This window comes from Thamnophis elegans, chromosome Z, assembly GCF_009769535.1.
Source record: "Thamnophis elegans isolate rThaEle1 chromosome Z, rThaEle1.pri, whole genome shotgun sequence".
NCBI lineage: Eukaryota > Metazoa > Chordata > Lepidosauria > Squamata > Colubridae > Thamnophis > Thamnophis elegans.
The window spans coordinates 114,734,509-114,758,335 of record NC_045558.1 but is presented as its reverse complement, the minus strand read 5'-3'; the positions used below and the strand labels follow the sequence as shown (position 1 = coordinate 114,758,335).

The 23,827-nt window shown below is 41.3% G+C and overlaps 1 protein-coding gene across 1 annotated transcript; it reads right to left on the bottom strand.

The window, feature by feature from the left end:
* Positions 1-11,411: 11,411 nt before the first annotated feature.
* On the bottom strand, positions 11,412-23,441 carry LOC116521570 (vomeronasal type-2 receptor 26-like). The gene is made up of 8 exons (XM_032236229.1): positions 23,392-23,441; positions 19,671-19,814; positions 18,254-18,545; positions 18,032-18,108; positions 15,371-16,106; positions 14,985-15,134; positions 12,762-12,888; positions 11,412-12,163 (listed from the first exon to the last, which is right to left on the bottom strand). Exons 1-8 carry the CDS (start codon positions 23,439-23,441, stop codon positions 11,412-11,414), a joined length of 2,328 nt encoding a protein of 775 aa, XP_032092120.1.
* Positions 23,442-23,827: the final 386 nt, after the last annotated feature.

The window sequence follows — 23,827 nt, the reverse complement described above, 5'->3', positions numbered from 1 at the left end:
GAGGGGGGGGAAACACCGGCGTTGCTGGTCGCCGCGTGCTCCCTCGCTCGGGGCGGAGAGAGGAGGAGGGGGGGGAAAACACCGGCGTTGCTGGTCGCCGCGTGCTCCCTCGCTCGGGGCGGAGAGAGGAGGAGGGGGGGGGAAAAACACCGGCATTGCTGGTCGTCACGTGCTCCCTCGCTCGGGGTGGAGAGAGGAGGAGGGGGGGGAAAAACACCGGCGTTGCTGGTCGCCGCGTGCTCCCTCGCTCGGGGCGGAGAGAGGAGGAGGGGGGGAAAGCACCGGCGTTGCTGGTCGCCGCGTGCTCCCTCGCTCGGGGCGGAGAGAGGAGGAGGGGGGGAAAGCACCGGCGTTGCTGGTCGCCGCGTGCTCCCTCGCTAGGGGCGGAGAGAGGAGGAGGGGGGGAAACACCGGCGTTGCTGGTCGTCGCGTGCTCCCATTTTAAAAAAACGGCGGTCCTTCTAGCTCGCTTTGTTGCTTGGTTTGCTGCAGCCCTGGGGAGCCATGGAGAGGGCGAGTCAGAGGCAGCCCAGCACCTGGCGTCCCCCCCCTCGGCGGCACCGAGATGGCTCTCCTGGACGCCTGACCTGCCGGTATCTCCCCCCTCCCGTTTTCCGCCTTCCGGAAGCCCATCGCTTCGGGCGCTTCAGGCTCTTTCCTTTCCTCCCATCCCTTGCCCTGCTTTCTGCTCGAACGGAATATCTTCTGCTGCCTCCTCCTCCCCCAACAGCACTGCCGGATTTGCCGCCCAACGCTGCGGCTGAGGTGAAGCCGCCAAAGCTCCCGCCAGCATCCCTGCTTAGGTACCGCCACCGCTGCCATGGGCGGGGGCGCCTGCGGGAGCTTTGGCGGCTTCACCTCGGCTGCAGCGCTGGGCAGCAAATGTGGTGGTCCTCTTGGAGGAGGAGGGGGAGGCGGCAGGAGTTATTCTGGTGGGGGGAGGCTCATCGGCATCTTCAGCGGCAGCCCTGCCCCTGTGAAAAAACCCGAAGATGGAGCAGATGATGTCGCCGCCACATGACTGGAGGAGGAATTCTGGGAGTTGAAGTCCACAGTCTTAAGCTGTCAGGTTTGAAGATCCCTGTGTTTTTTTTCCCTAAAGGGTTAGGGGTGCAAGGATCTTGTAACTTGACAGCTTTAAGACTTGCATGCTTCACTGCCAGAGTTTCTGAGCCAATATGACTGGAGGAAGAATTCTGGGAGTTGAAGTCCATAAGTCTTAAAGCTGTCAGGTTTGAAGACCCCTGAGGTTTTTTTTCTAAAGGGTTAGGGGTGCAAGGGTCTTGTAACTTGACAGCTTTAAGACTTGCATGCTTCACGGCCAGAGTTTCTGAGCCAACATGACTGGAGGAAGAATTCTGGGAGTTGAAGTCCACAAGTCTTAAAGCTGTCAGGTTTGAAGACCCCAGAGGTTTTTTTTCTAAAGGGTTAGGGGTGCGAGGGTGTTGTAACAATAGCTTTAAGATTTGCGTGCTTCAAAAGCTAGACTTTCTGAGCCAACATTTTGGTTGCTAAGCAGGACCGTTGTTAAGTGATACTGATATTATATAACACTTTTAATTAAGCGGGTACCTTGAATAAACATAACTTTGAGTTTCAAATAATACTGATTTTGTTGTTGTCTTAGGTGACATCTGTTAAAAAAATTCAGGTGCTCAGGCATGAAAATGTACCGCTCAAACACTATACTTTTCCGCTCACACTGAAAAATAATTGGAACATTGGAGAGAGAGTGTGGGTGTGTGTGTGAGAGAGAGTGTGGGTGTGTGAGAGTGTGAGAGGTCATAAAATGGGGCAAAACCAATGTGACCACTGTCTGTGATTCCTTTGTTCCATCCAACTATATACCAATTATCCCATATCCAATAAAATTCTGATTCTTCTTTTCCCTGTATTTCTTTTGTTAATATATCCATTTCGGCACAGTCCATAATTTTTCTTATTATTTCTTCTTCATTTAGGTTTAGTTTATTTTTCCACTTCTGGGCGAAAGCGATCCTTGCTGCTGTAAGTATGCGTAATATTAGATATTGTATTTCTTTTTTGTATTTCATCGGTATAATTCCTAATAGAAAGAGTTCAGGTTTCCAATCTAACTTAACCTTTGTTATTTCTTCCAACCAATTTTTGATCCTTTTCCAGAATTTTTTTGCCTCTTCACAAGTCCACCATAAATGATAATATGTGCCATGATGTATTGAATCACATTTCCAGAAATTTAGCGAGGTATTTGTTGAAATTTTGGCCAACCTTGACGGTGCCAGATGCCATCTATAATAAAGCATTTTGTACTGGTTTTCCTTGTATGGGATTGATAGTGTCATTCTTAAATTTATTCCCCCAAATTTTTCCCATTTGTCTAGTTCAATGTTATAGCCAAAGTTCTGTGCCCATTTTATCATTGGTTCTTTTACAATTTCCTCTTCCATTTGATACTTCAAGAGGAATTTGTATATTTTCCCTATCATCTTTCTGTCCAGACTTTGAATAATTTTATCCAATTCGTGTGGTTCTGTTTCAATACCATATATTTTAGTGTCTTTATTGTATTTAGTTTTCATTTGGAGGTAGGTTAGCCAATCACCTTTCATATTCTGATCTGCCAATTCTTCAATTGTTTTTAAATTTCCCTGTCTATCAATTAGATCTCTGTATCTTAGAATTTTGTTCCAATCTGTAAAATTTGGGTGTGTCGTTCTTTCTGTTGGTGATAGCCAATTTGGGGTTTTCACATAGTGTTTTTTTATTTTATTTTGAGCCATTGTTGCACTAAAGTTCCAATTAAATGATTTTGAAAGTATTTGTGTGTTTTATGTTTGTCATTCCATAAGAAATTATGCCAGCCTGCCTGCAGGTCATGGCCTTCTAAGATCAGAATTCTTTTATTCTTTAACTCAATCCAATCCTTCATCATTGTCATTGTTACTGCAGTTGCGTATATACTAGGCTCCCTGTGTGCTTCCATCCATCGCTACGAAGATCTGCTGACTCTGCCTGCCTGCTGGTAAGTGAGCCGGGTTTTTTCTTTTGTTTTTTTAATGTATTTTAAAATAATATTTTATTTATTGTGCATATGATTTTTTAAAATAGTGGTATTCTGTGTTGATTCTTTTTTTAAATTGTCTTAGACTATTTAAAAAAAGATTCTATCCAAAATAAATTGAAACAAGCCATTTTTAAAATTTCTATGCACAATACTTTGAAATGGACTCAGGAGTCATGATTGACACTGAGTGAATTTGCACTTTAATAATCAGGAAGATACAATGGCATTGAAAAAAGTGACTGATGACCATTTTTCACACTTAGCGACCATTTTCACACTTAGCGACCGTTGTGGAACCTCATGGTTTAAAATCATTTTACTTCAATTTATTCTGTGTGGAATAGTTTGAAATGGTGACAGTATAAATTATTGCTGGTGTAATACTTAACAATGGTTTTTAAGGATTTCTTTTATTTATAGAATACCTTTTTATTATTTTGGGGGGATTTTTATTTTTAAATTGTTTATAAAATGTATTTACTGCAAATGTGATCTTTGCAAATCTTTGTGATGCAATATGTTCAGACCAGGTTTATGTGTCTCAAAGTGGCTGCTATTCTATGGGCAGGGCAGGTTGGTGCAAGGCAGCTTTGCCAGATTTGGTGTGTTTCACCCTCATTGAATTTTATATAGTATAAAATCATATAATTTTAATTTTTTTTAGATTATTAACATGAGTAAGAAAAGAGGATGCAAATTCAACGATGATCTAAGAAATGAATTTCCTTTTCTTAAAAAAACAAAAAGCGACCACATAGTAAGATGTGAGAAATGCAATGGCGAATTTTCTATTGCGCACGGTGGGAGGCATGATATTACAAAGCATTTGGAGACGCAGAAACATAAGAGATATGTAGATGCTGTTGCATCTTCCTCCAGAATGCAAGACTATTTTCATAAACCAACATATGCAGACGAAGACAAGAAATTAGCATTGGCAGAAGGACTTATGTCTTTTCATACTATTAATCACAATCATTCCTTCCGATCTATGGACTGTACATCACAAGTGGTCAAAAAGTTATTCAACAAAAAATTTACCTGTGCTAGAACTAAATCCGAGGCAATTGTGCGTAATGTGCTTTCCCCATATGCATTTACAGAATTAAGCAAAAATCTAGAGAAAATTAATTTTGTATCCATATACTCTGATGCATCAAATCATAAGGATATCAAATTATTTCCAACCCTTATTCGATTTTTTGATTCGGAAACTGGAATAAAAATTAGAATGTTAGATTTTGTTTCTTTGCCTGGCGAAACTTCGGAAATAATTTTCAGTTCCATTATTAATATTTTGGAACAAAACAATTTAAAACACAAAATAATCGCATATTGTGGAGACAATACAAATGCAAATTTTGGAGGAAAAGTGAGAAGGGGTACCAATAATATTTTTTATAAATTAAACCAAAACCTTAATCAAAATATTATTGGTGTTGGTTGTGCAGCGCACATAATACATAATGCTATTCAAACAGCTGCTGACTTGTTGCCCATAGATGTGGAAAATATTATTGTTAAAATATATTGTTATTTTCATATATACACTGTGCGCGTTGAAAGTCTTAAAGAATTTTGTCAAGATGCGGAAGTCGAATATCACAAAATGCTTGGATATAGTAAAACACGCTGGTTAGCTCTTTTGCCAGCTGTCGAAAGAATTTTGAAACTATACGATCCTTTGAAGTCCTACTTTCTATCACAGGATAGATGTCCTAGAATTTTAAAAGAGCTTTTTGAAAAAGAATATTCAAAAATTTGGCTAGAGTTTGTACACAATCAAGCAGCTCTTTTTCAAAATAGTATAAAAATTATTGAAGGTGACAAAATTTCGGCAATTGAAGTAGCAAATGAACTTAATAATTTAAAATTTCAGTGTCAACAGATGCAATTTTTATTCCCATTACTATCCGTAATACTATAAGGCAGCTAGAAGAAGAAGGTGCAATAAATCATGCAGATACCATGAATCATTTTAAAAACTTCTATAAAAACTGCGTAGATTATTTAGAAGAGTGGACGGTACATTTTAACAATATCGAATATTTTAATTGGGTTGAATTAAAAAAAGAACTTGATTGGCATGATGTGCAAAAATCATTCGAGCATATTCATCAAAATTTCCCAAATAATGATATTTCCGAAACTAATCTTTTTACTGAGGTATCACATTTAAAACTATATATGAATAAGGAAAAAGTTGAATCTTGGGCATCAGCAAAAATGACAATAGAGAATAAATGGATAGAAATGTTTAATCATTTTCAAAGAAACCATATTTCATATAATAATGTATTAAAAATTGTGGAATACGTGCTGTCCTTACCAGGAACTAATGCTGCGATTGAACGTGTTTTTTCTACGGTAAATCAAGTGTGGACATCAGAAAAATCACAATTAAGTGTTGAGACTTTGAAAGCCATTTTATGTGTAAAATATAATTTAACGAATTCGTGTGAAAAATTTCATGACCTTTTAAACAATGACAGCAATCTACTAAAAAAAATTCACTCAAGTGAGAAATATGCCAAAGAGTAAAATTATTCTGTACATAATTTTTGTCAATATATTTAATAAATATAAATGTAAATAAATGTATTATATTTGTACTGTACATAATTTTTGTCAATATATTTAATAAATATAAATGTAAATAAATGTATTATATTGTAGTTATGTTGAAATAAAAAAATATTACAATACTATTTTTGTGATGTATGAAAATTTTTGTTGCTCCGTATAAAATTTTTAATCAAGCCCCCCCCCCCCACCCGGCAGAAGCCCCGGGACCGAGTGGAAGTTCTCTGCACGAGGTGAAACGGCCGGCAGCTGCCTCTCCCATGAAGCTGAAAGAATGGAAGGAGGAAGGAAGAGAAAAAAGGAGGAAGGGAGTGAGTGAGGAAAGAAAAGGATGGAAGGAGGGAAGAAGGAAGGAAGAGAGGGAAAGAACAGAAGACAGATAAGGTGAAGGTAGATAAGCAAGAGGAATGAAGGAAGAAGTGAGGAGTCTCGAGGAGGGGGAAAACATTTAGTGACCAAAGTTACAATGGCATTGAAAAAAGTGACTGATGACTATTTTTCACACTTAGCAACCGTTGCGACCATTTTTCACACTTAGCGACCGTTGCGACCATTTTTCACACTTAGCGACCGTTGCGACCATTTTTCACACTTAGCGACCGTTGCAGCATCCTCATGGTCACGTGATCAAAATTTTGTTTGGCAACAGATTCGTATTTATGCTGGTTTCAGTGTCCTGGGGTGACCTTTTGGCAAAAAAAATTTTTTTAACCCCCCCCCCCCCCCCGGGTGAAGGGCGTCCCTCTTTTCCAATCTGAAAATCTGGTCACCTTAGACTAGATGATCTCTGAGGTCGCTTTCAGCCCTGGTTTGCTGTGCTATTTCAAAACATCCTCTGAAGCTGTGTCTAGTGCCAGGTTTGTAGTCCTTTTTCTCTCCCACCCTCCCTCCCTCTATCCATCCATCTATATCTCATTCACTTTCCCTTCCCTTTTCTCCCTTCCTTCCCTCCCTCCCTCTCTCCTTCTCCTTCCTTCCTTCCTGTGAAGAACCCCAGGAGGTCTTTAGTAGGAGGAAGAAATGCCAGGCATTTTGAAACTGAGGACATGTCCATTGATAATCTGGCATTCTTAGAGCTCTATTATTGATTAGCTTAGCCTGAGCCTAAGGATAGCAGCTACCAGAGGTCTTCAAACTTGACGACTTTAAGACTTGTGGACTTCAACTCCCAGAATTCTCCAGCCAGCAGAGCTGAATTCTGGGAGTTGAAGTCCACAAGTTTTAATGTTGCAAAATTTAAAGACCTTTCTGCTTGCTGTATGGTAAGGATTACTTTCTTTCTCTCTCTCTTGAAGCCTGCCCCCCCCACTTTTGCTCCCAGGGGGCTGCAGGGCCTAGCAGACCTGCTGGGAACCACAATGGGCACACACACATACCCACGTTCTATTTTGGGCCTAACAGGCCTGCCTGAAGACTGCTGGGAGCCATAATGAGGCGTTGTGGGGACCCTGGAAGGGACTGGGGAAGGGAAGGTTGTGAGCCCGATGGGGACATTGGGATGGGGTGAAGCAAACTCCGGGGGGGGGGTTAGTGAAACTTACCTATAGGCAGGAGGAAGAGGTAGCCCAGTTGGGGCACAGGGCAGGCACCACGTGGCAGCTAAGGCAGGCAAGGCATCTTAGGCAGAGAAACCACCCGGGAGGTGAGGAGTGACTGGGTGGAGTGGGTGAGCGGGGCATTTGCACTTGGCGCCTTCCAGATGCCAGTGAATAGCACTCTGCATGGCTGGAGAAGGGGATTGCGTGGCCTCACGATGCATGGCCCAGCTCCCATTCCAGAGCCAATGCACCTCCGCTGCCACCGCTGCTGCCACCCCAGTCTGGCTTTTTCCACAGATTTCAAGCCAAATCTTTCGGCAGTGGCTGCTCTGGACGCCACCATAGGGTGTGCCCCCAATATCGGCATGCTACGTTCACTAGATGTCTGATTAAATTGGTACCTCAAAATACTTTAAATGGTAGGGGAGCTTTTGTCTTCCACCCAGAACCCTTTTACATTTTCCCAGAAATCTTGTTAAAATGATGCCAGGAGAAAGTGTAAGTTTTTTTTATTAGTCATGCTGAAGTTAAAGAATGAGCTGAGAGAAAAAAAATTTCTCTGTGTGCAGATAGAACAAAATAAGACTTGGAATGCAAAGACACAGAACATATCAAAGTATAATGAAATAATAGAACATTTGCTTACATTATTTGAAGTATATTGATTTTCTGACTTAGCATTCAATTTACTTTAACTAACACTTTAGCCTGCTAATGGAGTTGCAAAATTCATCTTATTGGGGACCTAAATTGAAAGTTATTGTTTAAAATGACTGCATTTTTTTTGCCAAAATTGGAAACTCCATTTTCTCAGGGCTCAGTTTTAAGTGTTTTTCCTGATATCAAAAGTGGAAGAAAATATTAGACTATATATAACTGTATATAAAAATAACTGTAACAATTAGAGCCATGAAAATAGAATATTTTTCAGTCCTTGATTCTCTCTGAACTTGGGTGCAGATTGTCAGCCTCTGCTTCGCCACTGCTTCAGCTGTCATTGAAACGGGGAGGGGGGCATAGTATTTGGGAGGGGAATCATTATGTGTTGGAGGAGTGTTCTAGAAGCTGTCCTGACCATCTCTCTGCGCATGTGGAGAAAGGGAGTTTCCCGCCAAGGCTAACTGTCCAGCATTCCAGCCTGATGATGTTTTTTGAAGATATCTCCCACTGACAGTTCGGTGAATTATTATTGGACTATGGAATGGGGTGCCAAGGGGAGGGCATTGCTTTATACATGATATCCATTGCTTTCGCGCCAATTTACCCAGACTCAGCTTTGCATTGCTACTTATCGTTTGTAATTAGTAAAAATACACTTAATTCTAAGAAATGGAGTTGAGTGGTTTCTTTCCTGATTTTTAAATGAAGCAGCACCTGACAATAAGCTGAGTCTCACCTCGCACCCAACCCGGAGCGAACACCTTCCGAGGGGGGTGCCCTCACAGAAGAAAGGGAAAAGATGTCTTTACACGACAGCGACCAGGAAGAAGAAATGGGTGCAATGGTAGCACCATCATTAACAGAAATGCTGGCCGATCTGAGAGTGGAGAAACCTGCTGTTCGACCCAGGTGGACTTGGGGAGTGGGACAGAAAGAGGAACCGGATGAATCACTAACTGGAGTCACGAGGAGGAGGCCCAGGAAACCAGCTGCTGACTGGCGTGGCTCTAAGGATGAAGACTACAAGATGTCCCAAGCCATGAAACTCCTCGAAGAGGCATGGAGCGAGCGCCGGGCTCGAGAGAGTGCTGTGGAAAGGGGACCGGCGGAGGAACTAGAGGGAAGGTACCCGTTGCTTTGCTTAAGGGAGATGGGGGGGCAGAAGGGGGATGTGCACAAGAAAACCCAGCACCGACCTCTCTCCCTACAGCTAGAGACATTCCGAGAGCAGGGGGTGGGCAGGCGACGCCAGATGGCTAAGGTCCCAACCTTAAGCATAAAGTATGATGGAGAACCCAGCAATTTGGGGTTTTTTATAATTCAGGTCTGGAATTATATGCAAATATATGGGTCTGATCTGGACTCTGATGAATCCAAAGTAAGAATAGTGTTAATGGCCCTAGAGAAGAAAGCAGCTGACTGGATGGTCGGATTACATAATAGTGACTCCCCTCTCCTGAGGAATTTTGATTACTTTATGGCAGCAATGAGGAGACATTTTGACTACCCTCTCACCAAGCGCCGAGCTAGGCTAAAATTTACAACCCTCAGACAGGGGAAAAAGACTGTGCCTGAGTATGTAGAGGAATTTCAAGAATTATCAGCTTATATGAGGGGATGGCCTGAAGAAGCCTTGTTAGATCGATTCGCAGATGGCTTGAACAGAGACGTTTACCAGCAGTGAGTAAACAGACGAATTCCCCGCCACTTAGAACCATGGTACGAACATGTTGCAGATATTGAGCTTAATTTGGCTAGACTTCGTTACAAGGAAGAGGGAGAAACTGAGGATTCCCCTCCCCCCACTAAATCTCCCCTCCCAAAGGTGCAGAAAGGGGGAAGGGGAGGTTTCACAGGCAAGCCCAAACCCTCTGCCTGCTTCCGCTGTGGGAAGGAGGGGCACCATGCTGTGAATTGCCAAGTCAAGCTGACCCACTTCTCTCTGCCCCCCCCCCCGGAGGGAGAAGAAACCTGAGAAGCCTCCTGGCAAGAAAAAAGAACCTGCTTTGAGAGGGGAGGAGATTTCTTGACGCCTCAAGCCAGAGGAAGGAATAAGCGGAAGCTGACGACAGTGACTATGAGGACGCTGATCGCTGGGTAAGTTCCCGCTTGGGACCCATGCTTATCCCAGTTGAGCTTAGAGTGCCCTCTTCTGACACAAAAGAGAAAATTCTGGCTCTTTTAGATTCTGGTTGCTCAGGTTGCATTATAAGCCCTGAGATAGTTGAGAAAATGGGCTAGAAACTAAGAGCTTAAAAAATCCCAATTGCATTTTGCCAATTAGATGGCTCTATTGCAGGGGGCGGTCCTGCTCATTTTTCTACTGAACCCATCGAGATGTGGCTAGGAACCCACCGTGAAATGATAACTTTTATTGTGGCTCCAGGGATGGACCGGCCCCTTATTTTAGGACTCCCCTGGTTCCGTAGATGGAACCCATGCATTAACTGGAGAGATGGGTGGTTGCGGATTCGGTCTGCCACACCCCCTGAGGGGAATATGGAAGCTCCGGAGTCTGATGATACTGTCCCCAAACTGGTGGCCAGAGGGGAGGAAAAAATTGAGGGGGAGGAAAGAATTCCGAAGGAATATTGGGACCTAAAAGATGTTTTCAGTGAAAAATCTTCTGATAGGTTGCCCCCCCCCCAATAGGGCCACAGATTGCACCATTGATCTTTTACCTGGGGTGAAGCTCCCAAAACCCCAAATATATTCAATGACCCCTAGGGAGATGGATGAAACGAGGAAATTCATTGATAAAAACTTATAAAGGGGCTTCATTGAACCGCCCAGAGCCTTGATGGGATCTTGTTCTCACTCACCTGGGCTTCTGCAGTAGCTTCCCCACGAAGCCCTCCGAGGGAGGAAGGGCCAGTTGGGAGAGGGGCTTTGGTCCTGCTCCAGGCTGTAATTGTGCGGGGCGTGTGTGAGCCAATGTTTTCCATGGCATGGGGTTGCGGCTGGAAGGTGAAGAACACGAAGAGGACAAGGAGGGCCTCTTCCTTCTGAAGAGGATCTGTCCCGAAGAGGGCAGTTCTGGTGGCATCGATCTTGGGATGTTCTGTGGAGCCCCCCTGAGAAAAATGCCACGGAGGATGGCTTTTTAACCAGGTGGCTGACAGAAGAGCACAGCGTGCACCCGTATCTTAGGCGACCCCTGTGAAAGGGCCACATGACCCCCAAAGGGGTCGCGACTCACAGGTTGAGAACTGCTGATTTACAGAGTGCTGTGAAGCACTATATAAATGTAAGTGCTATTGTTATTGCTAAATATCCTTATATATTTCAGGATGAATAAGATAGTTACAAAAGCTATCAAATGCAGCCTATTTGTGGAATTACGCATTGCACCACCTTCTTTATCACAAATTTAAGGCTGGGGTTATACATAGATCTATAAAATGAGCAGGTTGGAAGTATTCTATAAAGTAGACATAAGTTGATAAAAAGGGCTGCTTTTAAAATTTCAAAAGAGGAGCTTTGTCTGCACATTTTAAATGTTCTAAACAATTTATTGTGAACAGCTTTATATAAAAATGTTCTACCTTGTAAATTATGGGAGAGGGCATCACTTGATAAAATCTTCATTTTTTCCTCCCCATTAGGTGTTGTTTGGTATTCAAGTCAGGCCTTAAAACAATTATATAACATTTGGGAAGAAAGATGCAGCCCAGCAAACCAGCACTAGAGACCAGGATAGAAAATATCTCCACTGCCACTATGTATTTTCCTTTAGTGCTCAAATAGGTTGGGACAAAGGATATCCAGACACTGCAAAAGACCAACATGCTGAAAGTGATGAACTTGGCTTCATTGAAAGTATCAGGTAATTTCCTGGCCATGAAGGCAACTATGAAACTAATAACAGCCAAGAAGCCCAAATAGCTTAGGACACTGTAGAACATAGTCACAGAGCCTTGGTTGCACTGCACAATAATTTCTTCAACTACTGAATCCATATCTTGGTCTGGGAATGGAGGAGAAGTTGTTAGCCATGCTATGCAAATACCTGTTTGAATAAGAGAACAGGAAATGACAATGGAGTTGGACAGTCTCTTTCCCACAAACATTCTCATCCTGGATCCTGGCTTAGTGGCCTGGAAAGCTAGAATCACTGTGACGGTTTTTGCTAATACTGAAGAAACCGCCACTGCAAAGACAACCCCAAAAGTCTGTTGTTGCAGGAGACATACCATCTTCTCTGGATGACCAATGAATAGGAATGCAGAAAGGAAGCAGAGCAGGAGGGAGAGGAGGAGAATGTAGGTGAGGTCTCGGTTATTGGCAATGATGATAGGTGTGTTGTGGTTCTTCACCAATATTACAAAGACCATCACTGAGAGCAAAGAAAACAAAAGAACAAAGAAAACTAAACTGATTCCCAAAGGCTCCTCGTAAGACAGAAATGTCAACGTTTTAGGAATACAGGAATCCTGATTGTTGCTTGGATAGTTTCCTTCTGGACACAAGTAACAATCATTTGTATCTGAAAAATAAAATGATTTGAAGGCCTTCTGCAGAATATAGAGTAAAGTTTATCTTTATAATATTCTTTATGTAGTTAGAATGTTTTTATTTCCACTGCAGTAAACACTTAAATATTAGCCTGTAGATTTTAAGAATGCTCTAACTCTTTAAACAATCTATTTAATGGTGATGATATTGTATTTTAATTTCAAAATGATATATAAAAGACTTTTAGAATTTTAATTCTTTATATAGTTATATAATTCTTCCTATAATCTATGCATTTGAGCTAGGTAGGATAATAATAGTCACTTCATTGTCTTCAGCAAGTCCCAATACTACAGGATGTCAATCTCATTCAAAATATTGGACATAATATCAGGCAAAATGAGACTTCAGGTATACAGTGTTGCATTTGGTAACTGCTACCCTTGTGGGAAATAAATGTGTGACATTACATTTCTTACCCTCCTTTTCTGAAACCTTCCCATCTGGGCATGGGATGCAGTCATAGCAACAAAAGGGCTGCCCTTCCTTTATTTTCTTGCTGGAACCAGGTTGGCAATTCCCAGTGCATATAGAAACAGGCTGGGACTGAAGGAACAGACAGACAGACAGACAGACAAGAACAATGATGATATTAGTCTGAATTAGTATATAATTAATGTTATTAAATGTTTATGTTATCCAATTCAACATCTCTTAACAATCAAACAAATGAAATTACAATAAAGCTAATTGATGATGATTATTGTTATGCACTTTGCAGGTACTTTTAAAGATGCTTCCTTGACCATTTTTGGCTACATAAAATAATGTTTAATCCATTCTATACAATCTGAAAGGTGCTTTTGCAAGATGAAACTGAAGATATATTGCTTCTTGGATGAGAAGCAATAAATCTTCAAATAGAAAGTCCAGTTGCCTCTTGAAAAAGCACCTTTGGGACAACCATGACCTGGATAGCTGAGAATTTCCATAGATGTTATATATAATGTACAAATCTTTAGCAGTATACCTACTAAGGTTTTACAATGATAGTGTAATATTTCAGTATTACTATTACTACACTACAGGTAGTCCTTGACATATAACCATTTGTTTAATGACTGTTTGAAGTTATAACAATACTGACTTATGGAATTATAGTATCTTTCCAATTATAGTATCACAGCGTCCCCACAGTCATGTGATAAAAATGTAGGCACCTGGAAAATGGCATGTATTTATGATTATTGCACAATCGTATGTCCACCATTTGTAACCAGCCAGCCAGCTTCCAACAGGCAAAGTCAAAGTGGGAAGTTGTATTTGCTTAATGAACATATGTTTCATGTAATCATGGCAAAAAAGGTCATAAAATCAAGTACAACTCACTTAACAACTTCCTCCCTTAGCAACGGACGTTCCAGTCCAATTTTGTCCTACATGGAGTACTACCTGTAGTCAATTAACCCATAACTATGTCAATAATCAGTCCTTTCTTAGGATGTTATATAATAGTTTTTAAATTTTCTTTCTGGCACCAGGATAGCAACTCTTCTATATAGTAAAACTCAGTCTGACATCAAATTTGAGTAATATTTGATGTGGTTTGGCTTTTTGCAAATATCATTGATAGAATATTATTTCTCTAATTTGATGAAGTTTTAACTTTGGGAGATCTCATATCTATCTTATACCTACTTTAAGGATTGCTGATGAAAGCTTATGAAAGTGATGAAGTATGAAAATTTTCCAGAACTTTGAGAAAGTGAGAAATATTGGGCTGCTTGGAGGAAATGTACCTAGACATTTAACTAGCTAGGACACTTGCAGAAAGTCTGCATTGTTCTATCTACTTATGTATATCAATGAATCTGCATTTCAGGGCATCTTTTATGTGATTATGCTCATGCAAAGATTTATTGGGGAGGAGATCCAAGAAGTTGCACCATTTTTTGCTGGGGTCTAATTTCCTGGGTGTAAGAAATCAATCAGAATCAGTGAGGTCAAGCACGGGTAGGAAATTCAAGTTTACTCACATTAAACAATCTCATACATAAAATGTTTAAGTTTCCTGTTTCCAAGTAAAGTTCCTTTTTAGACTTTTGTTAGGTCTCAATTGGATAATCTTAAAGAGAGATGGGCTACTTGTTTCAGCCTTTTGGGTAGCATGTAAAAATGTGGCATCCAATATCTATTTGAATTAATGTCTATCTCAAGGTGGTAAAAGCAGGTCTCCTAAAAAAACAAGGGGCTGAAGGGTGGGGGGCTGAAGGGTGGGGGGCTGAAGGGTGGGGGGCTGAAGGGTGGGGGGGCTGAAGGGTGGGGGGCTGAAGGGTGGGGGGCTGAAGGGTGGGGGGACAGGGGTTGAAGGGTGGGGGGACAGGAGGTACTTTCTCAGTGCATCAACAACCAGAAGCCAAAAGCATCTCCTTCAGAACCCAATGCCAGCCAGCACAACCACAGTTTTATGAAGGCTAAAAGGGAATGGATTTAATCTCCCATAACAAAATGTTCTAAATGGTAAGAGCCTTGGTAAAAAGATGTCTTATACTCTGGTGCGTATTATACTCCAAAAATACATTATAAAAATACATTGGCATAAATTCCCAGAAGCAGGATCCCACCTGGTTAAACCAACTGTGCCAGGTTATGACATCTTCATTTATGGTGAACCTTTCATCTGAAAAAACTGCAGGGTTTACCCTCCCAACTTTAACTCTATGGAAGGAGTCATTGGAAGAAACAATCCAGTTCAGTATATCATATCCAGCTAGTAATTCTCCATTGTAGTCAATAGAAACCAGATCTCCAGCACTGTTATTAAATGACAGACCTTTTAAAAAGGAGTGCAGCTAGATGGAAAAGAAGTGATAAAAGATTAAAACAGCATCCCTTGGGGAGGTGTTTATGTCCAGGATGTGAGGGTTTAATTCATCAGGATGTGATGTGGCTCATGAAACCAGAGTATTGTGTCCTTTCCAGAGATGGGAAAGGACATCAAACTGAATTCCTATAATTGATGTTAAAGGGCTCATTTTCCTTTGTACAAATAATGTTTTTTTCTTCAAGGTGATGCTCAGTCCATTACCTGCCATGAATCTTGATTTTGAAGCTTCAACCTCCCATTATTTGCCATTGACCATTGGGCAGATCTCGATGAAATCAGGGCATGCAATGCATGTGCTACTGCATAGACAGAATTATAAATACTGTAGCTGTGACCAGTCATTCTCTTTTCAAAAAAAGTTACGGGAAGATCTTCCAGTTTCTCTTCCCCTGTGCAAATATCACCAGCTACCTCATCTACATTTGAAGTTTTAAATGCACAAGCAAAGGATTGTCCCCAAAAATCCTTGATAAATCCGTCTTCTCTCATGGAAGGATTTCTACTTTTAATAAATGACTGGAATCCAGGTGGATCATTGGCATGAATTGTGAAAGACAGAGCACCATTCATTATGTCAGTATCCCAATTTTTCTGATATACATGTGAGTTCAGCCCCATTTGTGCTGTTAATATCCACACTTTACCTTTGACAGTATCTGGCACGTTTTTTCGTGATAAATATGATAGCCATCTCAGCCTTACCATAGTATGAGATTCTCCATAAAATATCAGAACGTTAGCCTTGCTATCCATAATTTTATCACGCGTTTCTGCCCCTTCACTGATCAAGTTATAAAGTTCATTAGGACTTGATATTTCACTAATTTTCTCTATATATGAAACACAGATGTTGTTTTGGTACAATAATGGAACAATCTTTTCTATAACCCTATCTCCATTATCATTGGCTGTTACAACTATGCCAATCCATGTCCACCTGAAATGGAGAAGCAAAGACAGAATCCCTTGATATTGAAGTCTTTCCAGGGGGCTCATCTGGAAGAAAAAAAGGCCTGGTGTTTTATAATTCATGATGGGGCTAGAGCCATAGATGAGCTACATAAGGATTGAGAGCAAAGGAAAGAGATGCAGAGAAAGTAACATATCAGTGTTATTTTTATGCTTTTAAAAATATGACATACATTCATATAACAATACAAGAAATGCTTATGTGAGTGAGTAAAACATAGCATTGCTGGAGTTAGAATGAGGGGACAGAAAAGAGAGATACAGGGAGGTCCACTGCTAGAGAGATAGGAGAGTGCAACAAGTATCCTCCTTTACAGGTAGGAAGAGAAGAAAATAGATAAAATGTGACATTTCAGAGAAAATTCTGTTTCTCTGAAGAGAATAGAAGAGCTAATCTATTCATTCACAAATAATCATGTTTTGAGCAATTTTAAATGAAGTGCAGTATTGATGAATGAGTGAACTAATTAATTAATTGATTGATTGATTGATTGATTAATTTCATTTTATGATATGTAGCTATGTCACATTTAGGCTTTAAAAGTAATAGTAATATTTATTAATATTTTCTTAATTTATTAATATTTGTTTAATATGTAATAAGCAAATCTCCCCTTCCCTCTCTGCATTTAACTAATGTTCATTCATTCATAAATAAAATACATGAATTGTTACTTTTAAATAGGAACAATTCAGACTTTTTCTTGAACTCAGCAACCCTCTGCTGCATTGAAACCTAAGTGAATGACTTGATTAATGATAATTGCTTGCAAATCCCAGGATTTCAGATGCAAAGAGCAGATTGAAATGCAAAAACATCTGGTAATGAAGGGTGGGGGTCTCATCAACAACCTATAGTGTAAAAATGTAATCATACTAAAGAAATTTTGTGATGTAGACTTAGAGACATGATTTATAAGTTGCAAACTGTTTTATTGTCCACAAGAATGTTCTTCATTTATTATAGCTTTTAGTTACATTCCACCACAAGCTTGCATAAACAAACTCTAGCTGACCATATTCTATGGGTTGGACAAAAATATCCAGACTCACTTTCATTGTATTAAGAGATTTCAACAGTGCTTACTTAAGGCAAGAATTTAAGTTAAGAATATGTTAGACCACTGCTACACTACATTAACCACAAATAGTTCTCAGACATTCTGCTCACTGTATGATTCACCTTGTATCTGTTTACAGATAGGCCTAAAACCCTAGAAGAGCCGTTGGGGAGTGCGGAGGAGGGAGGGAGGAGGAGGTGCATGTGCAGAACCATGCCAACTGGGCAACTGGTAGAGGCAGGAAGGTTCTCCGGAGCGCTGAGAACCTTCCTACCTCTGCTGGAGTTCACATTATTCTCTGCGCGCTCCTCACGACTGCAATAGACATCCAGAAGCAGCTTTTGGGGCTAATGGAAGTTGGGCTTCCATCAGATAGATCCCGCCACTTCTGGATGTCTATTGCAGTCGTGAGGAGCGCACGGAGAAGACAGTGAAGTCGAGCAGAGGCAGGAAGTTTGTTGGCACTCCCTAGTTGCTTTTGCTGCTTCCCAGAGCACCCAGAACCTTCCTGCCTCCACTGGACTTTGCGTTCTTCTTCACGCTTCCAAGTGAGCAAGGTGGGGGATCAGGCTTCCTGATCCTCCATTGCTTGCTTGCTCTTTCACCCACCACTGCTCTGGCTACTTCCGTCTGTCCGCGCCCGGCAGCTGCGACAACATTATCAAGACGAAGTGGCTTCCCTCTTGCTCTTCATCTTGATGATGTTGCTGCAGCTGCCGGGCATGGACGGATGAAGGTAGCCACAGCAGCGCCGAGGCGGTCCAGTTGGGTGAAAGAGTGAACGAGCGATGGAGGATTAGGCGGCCTGATCCTCCCTCGCTCGCCTGCTCACATGCTTGCCAGGAAGTGCGGAGACAACCACAAAGTCCAGTAGAGGTAGGAAGATTCTTGGCGCTGCCCAGTCGCTTTCTTTAAAAGAAAGTGAGGTAAGGGGATTTTAATTTAGAAAAAACGCACAACGGACAATGCTATTTAGAAGAATCCCAATTTCTGCCTGTAATTTACCAAATAAAATAGAAAAGTTCTAAAAAATTAGGTATGCTCTGTTTCTTACCTGTGGGATCTTATAGATATCCAAGAGATTTGCAATGACAATGGAAGTTTTGGAGTCTAGTCCGCCAATCACTGAGGTCAGATGATTCTGGATATCACAGATGTAATTGAGAAAAGGATTTTTCCTGTTGTAAATCAGTAACATTGTTGAATGGTATGTTTTCTGTGCACTGGCGTAACTGTCATAGATGTTGAAGCCAAGGGTGACATTGGATAATATCGCTGAGTTTTTATTGATTTCCTTGATGGCAAATGCCTGGGCCACAATATTTTGGTAATGTTTAGGAACTAATCTGAAATAGAAGATAAATTCAAAATCAGATAAATATTTAAAAGGTCTTTTAAAATAAAATATACATGAATTGTTACATCTCACTTTACAAGTCTCAGAATATTTATTTTTATTAGTATGTATATGAAAATAATGCAGTGGTTATTTTATAAAGCAGTTATTTCATATAATATAATGTATGGAAAGCAACAGTATTTTGTACACATCTATTTATTTACACAACCCATCAGCTTTACAACTTGAAATTTAAAACTACACCATCTATAGATTTGTATTTTTCCTTTGTTTTTGGAAATCACGCTTTAGTTCTTTGATATGGAATAGTATATTACAATACAATACAATAGCAGAATTGGAAGGGACTTTGGAGGTCTTCTAGTCCAACCCCCTGCCTAGGCAGGAAACCCTATATCGTTCCAGACAAATGGCTATCCATATCTTTTTAAAGACTTCCAGTGTTGGGGCATTCACAACTTCTGGATGCAAGCTGTTCCACTGATTAATTGTTCTCACTGACAGGAAATTTCTCCTCAGTTCTAAGTTGCTTCTGTCCTTGATTAATTTCATATTGGAACACTACTATCATGTCTCCCTTAGTCCTTCTTTTCATTAAACTAGTCATACCCAGTTCCTGCAACCGTTCTTCATATGTTTTAGTCTCCTGTCCCCTAATCATCTTTGTTGCTCTTTTCTGCACTCTTTCTAGAGTCTCCACATCTTTTCTACATTGTGGTGGCCAAAACTGAATGCAGTATTCCAAATATATTCATAATATATAGATAACAACCATCCATATCTCTAATGTATAAGTAAATGCCACATTTTACTACAATCATCTCAATGGTGTATACCTTAAAAGGAAGAAAAGCATGAGGAAGAATGAGTAAAATTCTCAAAGAAGATGCAGACTATTAAACTTTACCAGGCAAATCTATATAGAATAGTAATGTTTTAAATGATGTTTTCTCCTGGCCCAGACTTAGCATTAAACATTGACTGGGTAAAATAGTAAACATTATACAAATCTCCAATGCTTTGATACAACATTAAGCAGAGTAGACTAATTGAGTTATCTAATAGCATCTTATACATTTAGAATACATAGAACTAAGCATAAAATCCTTACACAAGCTCTTCAGGCAATGGTGGTGGTGGGATTTTGGTGAATTCCATAGTAGCATGCATGATAACAGCTAATGTGACAATGCCACCCACAATATGATCACCTGACTGATAGTACATATGATATGGATCATGAGGACTTTGAACTCTACATTGGATTTTATATGACTTAGAGAGTGGGAGATAAAGTAATGCTGGTGAGAATATTATTAAGACTAACATTGTTGGACAGAAGCCATAGGTTTCCTTGACATATAGTTTCTTTTTGCTTCTTTGATGACAGTGATATTAGTATTCTGGTAACAAAAGGTGGTGTTAATGTAAACCTTCAGAAAGAGTAAAAAACTTCCACAAACTGCTGTATAATTGAAGTGCTTTTAGTCTACCTAACATGAAGAAGTTGAGACATTTATAATACTCTTCATGTTTTGTTCTTAAACACTGACATTCTGCATCTGGTTGAACATAAACAAGTTAGCTACCATCCTTTCCAAATTAAATAGGTATGCAATTACTTTATGGAAATCCCAAGAGAATTGAAGGAAACATGTTTTGACTGATAGAAAAAAAAGATTTCTATCTCATTTGAAAAGAAGATGCTTAAAATGGACAAGATGTTTTCTTAAGGGAAAAAAAATCCCACCCAAGACAATCCTCCCTATCTAAAGAGGTCAGCTGCAGCTTTTTGCTTACAAGATAAAAACTAATTCGGTAAAGTGGCAGGCTTAAAATAAATAAAGAGAAAACTAAAATATTAACTAAGAATTTAACTAAAAGACAAAATGAAGAACTGGAGGAGAAACTGGAAATTTCGAGGGCCAAGAAAATTAAATATTTGGGAATAATGCTATCAGCAAAATGTATTACAATAAAAGAAGATAACTACAACAAATTGATACAATATATACAAAAAGATTTGGATAATTGGACTAAACTACATATATCACTGGGTATGTCTAGTTTAATGAAAAGAAGGACTAGGGGAGACATGATTGCAGTTTTCCCAGTTGTGGGTTTCAAAAAACTTTGGAACCTCTTCTGTAGGTGTGGCCTGCGTTCCGGGTCCACTGGTGGAACCTCTTCTAACTGGTTCAGTAGATTTGACGAACTGGTTCTACCAAATAGGTGCGAACTGGTAGGAACCCACCTCTTGAGTGTTCCAATATGAAACTAATCAAGGAGAGAAGCAACTTAGAACTGAGAAGAAATTTCCTGTCAGTGAGAACAATTAATCAGTGAAACAGCTTTCATCCAGAAGTTGTGAATACCCCAACACTGGAAGTCTTTAAAAAGATGTTGGATAGCCATTTGTCTGGAATGGTATAGGGTTTCCTGCCTAGGCAGGGGGCTGGACTAGAAGACTTCCAAGATCCCTTTCAATTCTGCTATTGTATTGTATTGTAATATATTATTCCATATCAAAGAACTAAAGAATGATTTCCAAAAACAAAGGAAAAATACAAATCTATGGATGGCATAGTTATTGAGTTTTAAATATCAAGTTGTAAAGCTGATGGGTTGTGTAAATAAATACATGTGTACAAAATACTATTGTTTTCCATTTAATCTACCGTCTCTCGGTGAACACTCTGATGGGGCACAGGAGTTCATGGCTTCCATGACAACCATGGACCTTACCCAGGAAGTTCAGGGTCTGATTCTTAGGGCGGGACACACGCTTGACCTTGTATTTCTCTCGGAGCAGTGGAGACGTGATCTTGATTTAAGGGGAATAGAGACCTTGCCCTTGTCATGGTCAGATCACTCCTTGCTGAAGCTTGACTTCAGGACACTACCCCCACACTGCAGGGAGGCGGAGCCGATTAAGTGGTTCGGCCCCAGGCACCTGATGGACCCTGAGGGGTTTCAGAGGGAGCTTGGAGAGATACCTGACTCCCTTGTCTGCAATCCGGCCGAGTCTTTGGTCACTGCCTGGAATAGTGCGGCGGCTGGAGCATTGGATCGGATTGCGCCTTTGAGGCCTCTCCGTGTCAGCGTCTCCAGGAGGGCACCTTGGTTTACCAAGGAACTCCGGGAGATGAAGCGCCAAAAGAGACACCTAGAGCGACGTTGGAGGGCTAGTAACTCTGAGTCTAATCGATCACTACTAAGAGCCTTTATTAGGACTTATCTAGTGGCGATACAGGCGGCAAAATGTGTGCATTTTCCCACTTTTATTGCATCCGTGGAATCTCGCCCAGCCACCCTGTTTAGGGTGACCCACTCCCTCCTGAAAGGTGAGGCAGTGGGGGAACCCTTTCAGGGAAGAGCTGAGGAATTTGTTCAGTTTCTGACAGATAAAACCACTCAGATTTGGATAGACCTGGACTCCGTTTGGGCAATGCCAGCCAAGATGCTGAGGGCTAGTCTTAATCAGAATTTTTGGGATGAGTTTGAATTTGTCACCCCAGAGGAAGTGGACAAGGCCATGGGAGCGATGAGTGCCTCCACCTGTTTATTAGACCCGTGCCCCTCCTGGCTGGTTTCGACCAGCAGAGAGGTGATACAAGGCTGGCTCCAGACAATTATCAATGCATCTTTGCAGGAGGGCTTTTTCCCGCAACCATTAAAAGAAGCAATGGTGAGACCCCTCAAGAAGCCTTCCCTGGACCCAGCTGTTTTGAAAAACTATCGTCCCATCTCCAACCTTCCTTTTTTAAGGAAGGTTGTTGAGAAGGTGGTGGCGCTTCAACTCCGATGGATTATCTAGACTCCTGTCAGTCTGGTTTCAGGCCTGGATACAGCACGGAAACTGCTTTGATCGTCCTGACTGATGATCTCTGGTGGGCTAGGGATAGAGGACATTCCTCTATCCTGGTGCTTCTTGACCTCTCAGCGGCTTTCGATACCATCGAACATGGTATCCTTCTGCGACGCCTGAGGGAGGTGGGAGTGAGAGGCACCGTATTATGGTGGTTCTCCTCTTACCTCTCTGACAGGTCACAGTTGGTGTTGGTCGGGGGGCAGAGGTCAACCCCTAGGCCCCTAGAGTGTGGTGTGCCACAGGGTTCGGTCCTGTCCCCCCTCCTATTTAACATCTATATAAAGCCGCTGGGTGAGATCATACGACAGCACGGGGTAAAGTATCATCAATGTGCAATGATACTCAATTATATCTCTCTGCCCCTTGTCAGCTCAGTGAAGCGGTGGACATGATGTGCCGATGTCTGGAGGCTGTTAGGGTCTGGATGGGGGTGAACAAACTTGTGCTCAATCCCAATAAGACGGAGTGACTTTGGATGTTGCCCCTGAAGGACTGTTTGGACAGTCCATCCTTAACCCTGGGGGGAGAAAATTTACACCCCTCAAAGAGGGCTCGCAATTTGGGAGTCCTCCTGGATTCACAGCTGAAATTGGAACATCATCTGTCGGCTGTGACCAGAGGGGCTTTTGCCCAAGTTCGCCTAGTGCACCAATTGTGGCCATATTTGGATCGGAATGCACTTCTAAGGATCACTCATGCCTTGTCACCTCGAGGCTGGATTATTGTAACACGTGCTACATGGGCTACCCTTGAAAAGCGTTCAGAGACTGCAGTTAGTTCAGAATGCGGCCGCGCGGGTGATAGTGGGTGTGCCGAGGTACACCCACATTACACCTATGCTCCGAGAGCTGCACTGGCTGCCTATTGGTCTCCAGACTCAATTCAAAGTGTTGGTTATCACCTTTAAAGCCCTACATAGCTTAGGGCCAGGATACCTTCGAGACAGCCTGCTGACGCATACCTCTCAGCAACCAGTAAGATCCCATAGATTGGGCCTCCTTTGGATGCCATCGTCCATACAATGTCGGCTGGCGGACCCTTGGAGGAGAGCCTTCTCAGTGGCTGCTCCAACTTTTTGGAACCAGCTTCCCCCTGAAATCTGGACCATACCCACTCTGATGGCCTTCAGGAAAGCCGTAAAAACTTGCTGTTCCAGCAGACCTGGGGCTGTTGACCTCACTATTGAGGTCCAGCCCCGACTAGAATGAATTTGATGGATGATTATTTTAAATTGTATTGTTTTTATGTTTTTTTATATTTTGTTTGTAAGCCGCCAGGAGTCCTTTGGGATTGGGCAGCATATAAAAGTTTTAAATAAAATAAAATAAATAAATAAATAAATAAATAAATAAATAAATAAATAAATAGTTTTTAAAATCATAAAAATAACACGGAAA

Bases quoted from the DNA above. Each gene is read 5' to 3' on its own strand.
- LOC116521570 (XM_032236229.1), bottom strand. From the start codon at position 23,441: ATGGCATCCAAAGGAGGCCCAATCTATGGGATCTTACTGGTTGCTGAG. The intron at 19,815-23,391 runs GTATGCGTCAGC...AATCCAATGTAG, and splicing joins ATCTTACTGGTTGCTGAGAG to AGTTCAAAGTCCTCATGATC. The intron at 12,164-12,761 runs GTAAGAAATGTA...CTTTGCTCTCAG, and splicing joins GAAGGTTTCAGAAAAGGAGG to TGATGGTCTTTGTAATATTG.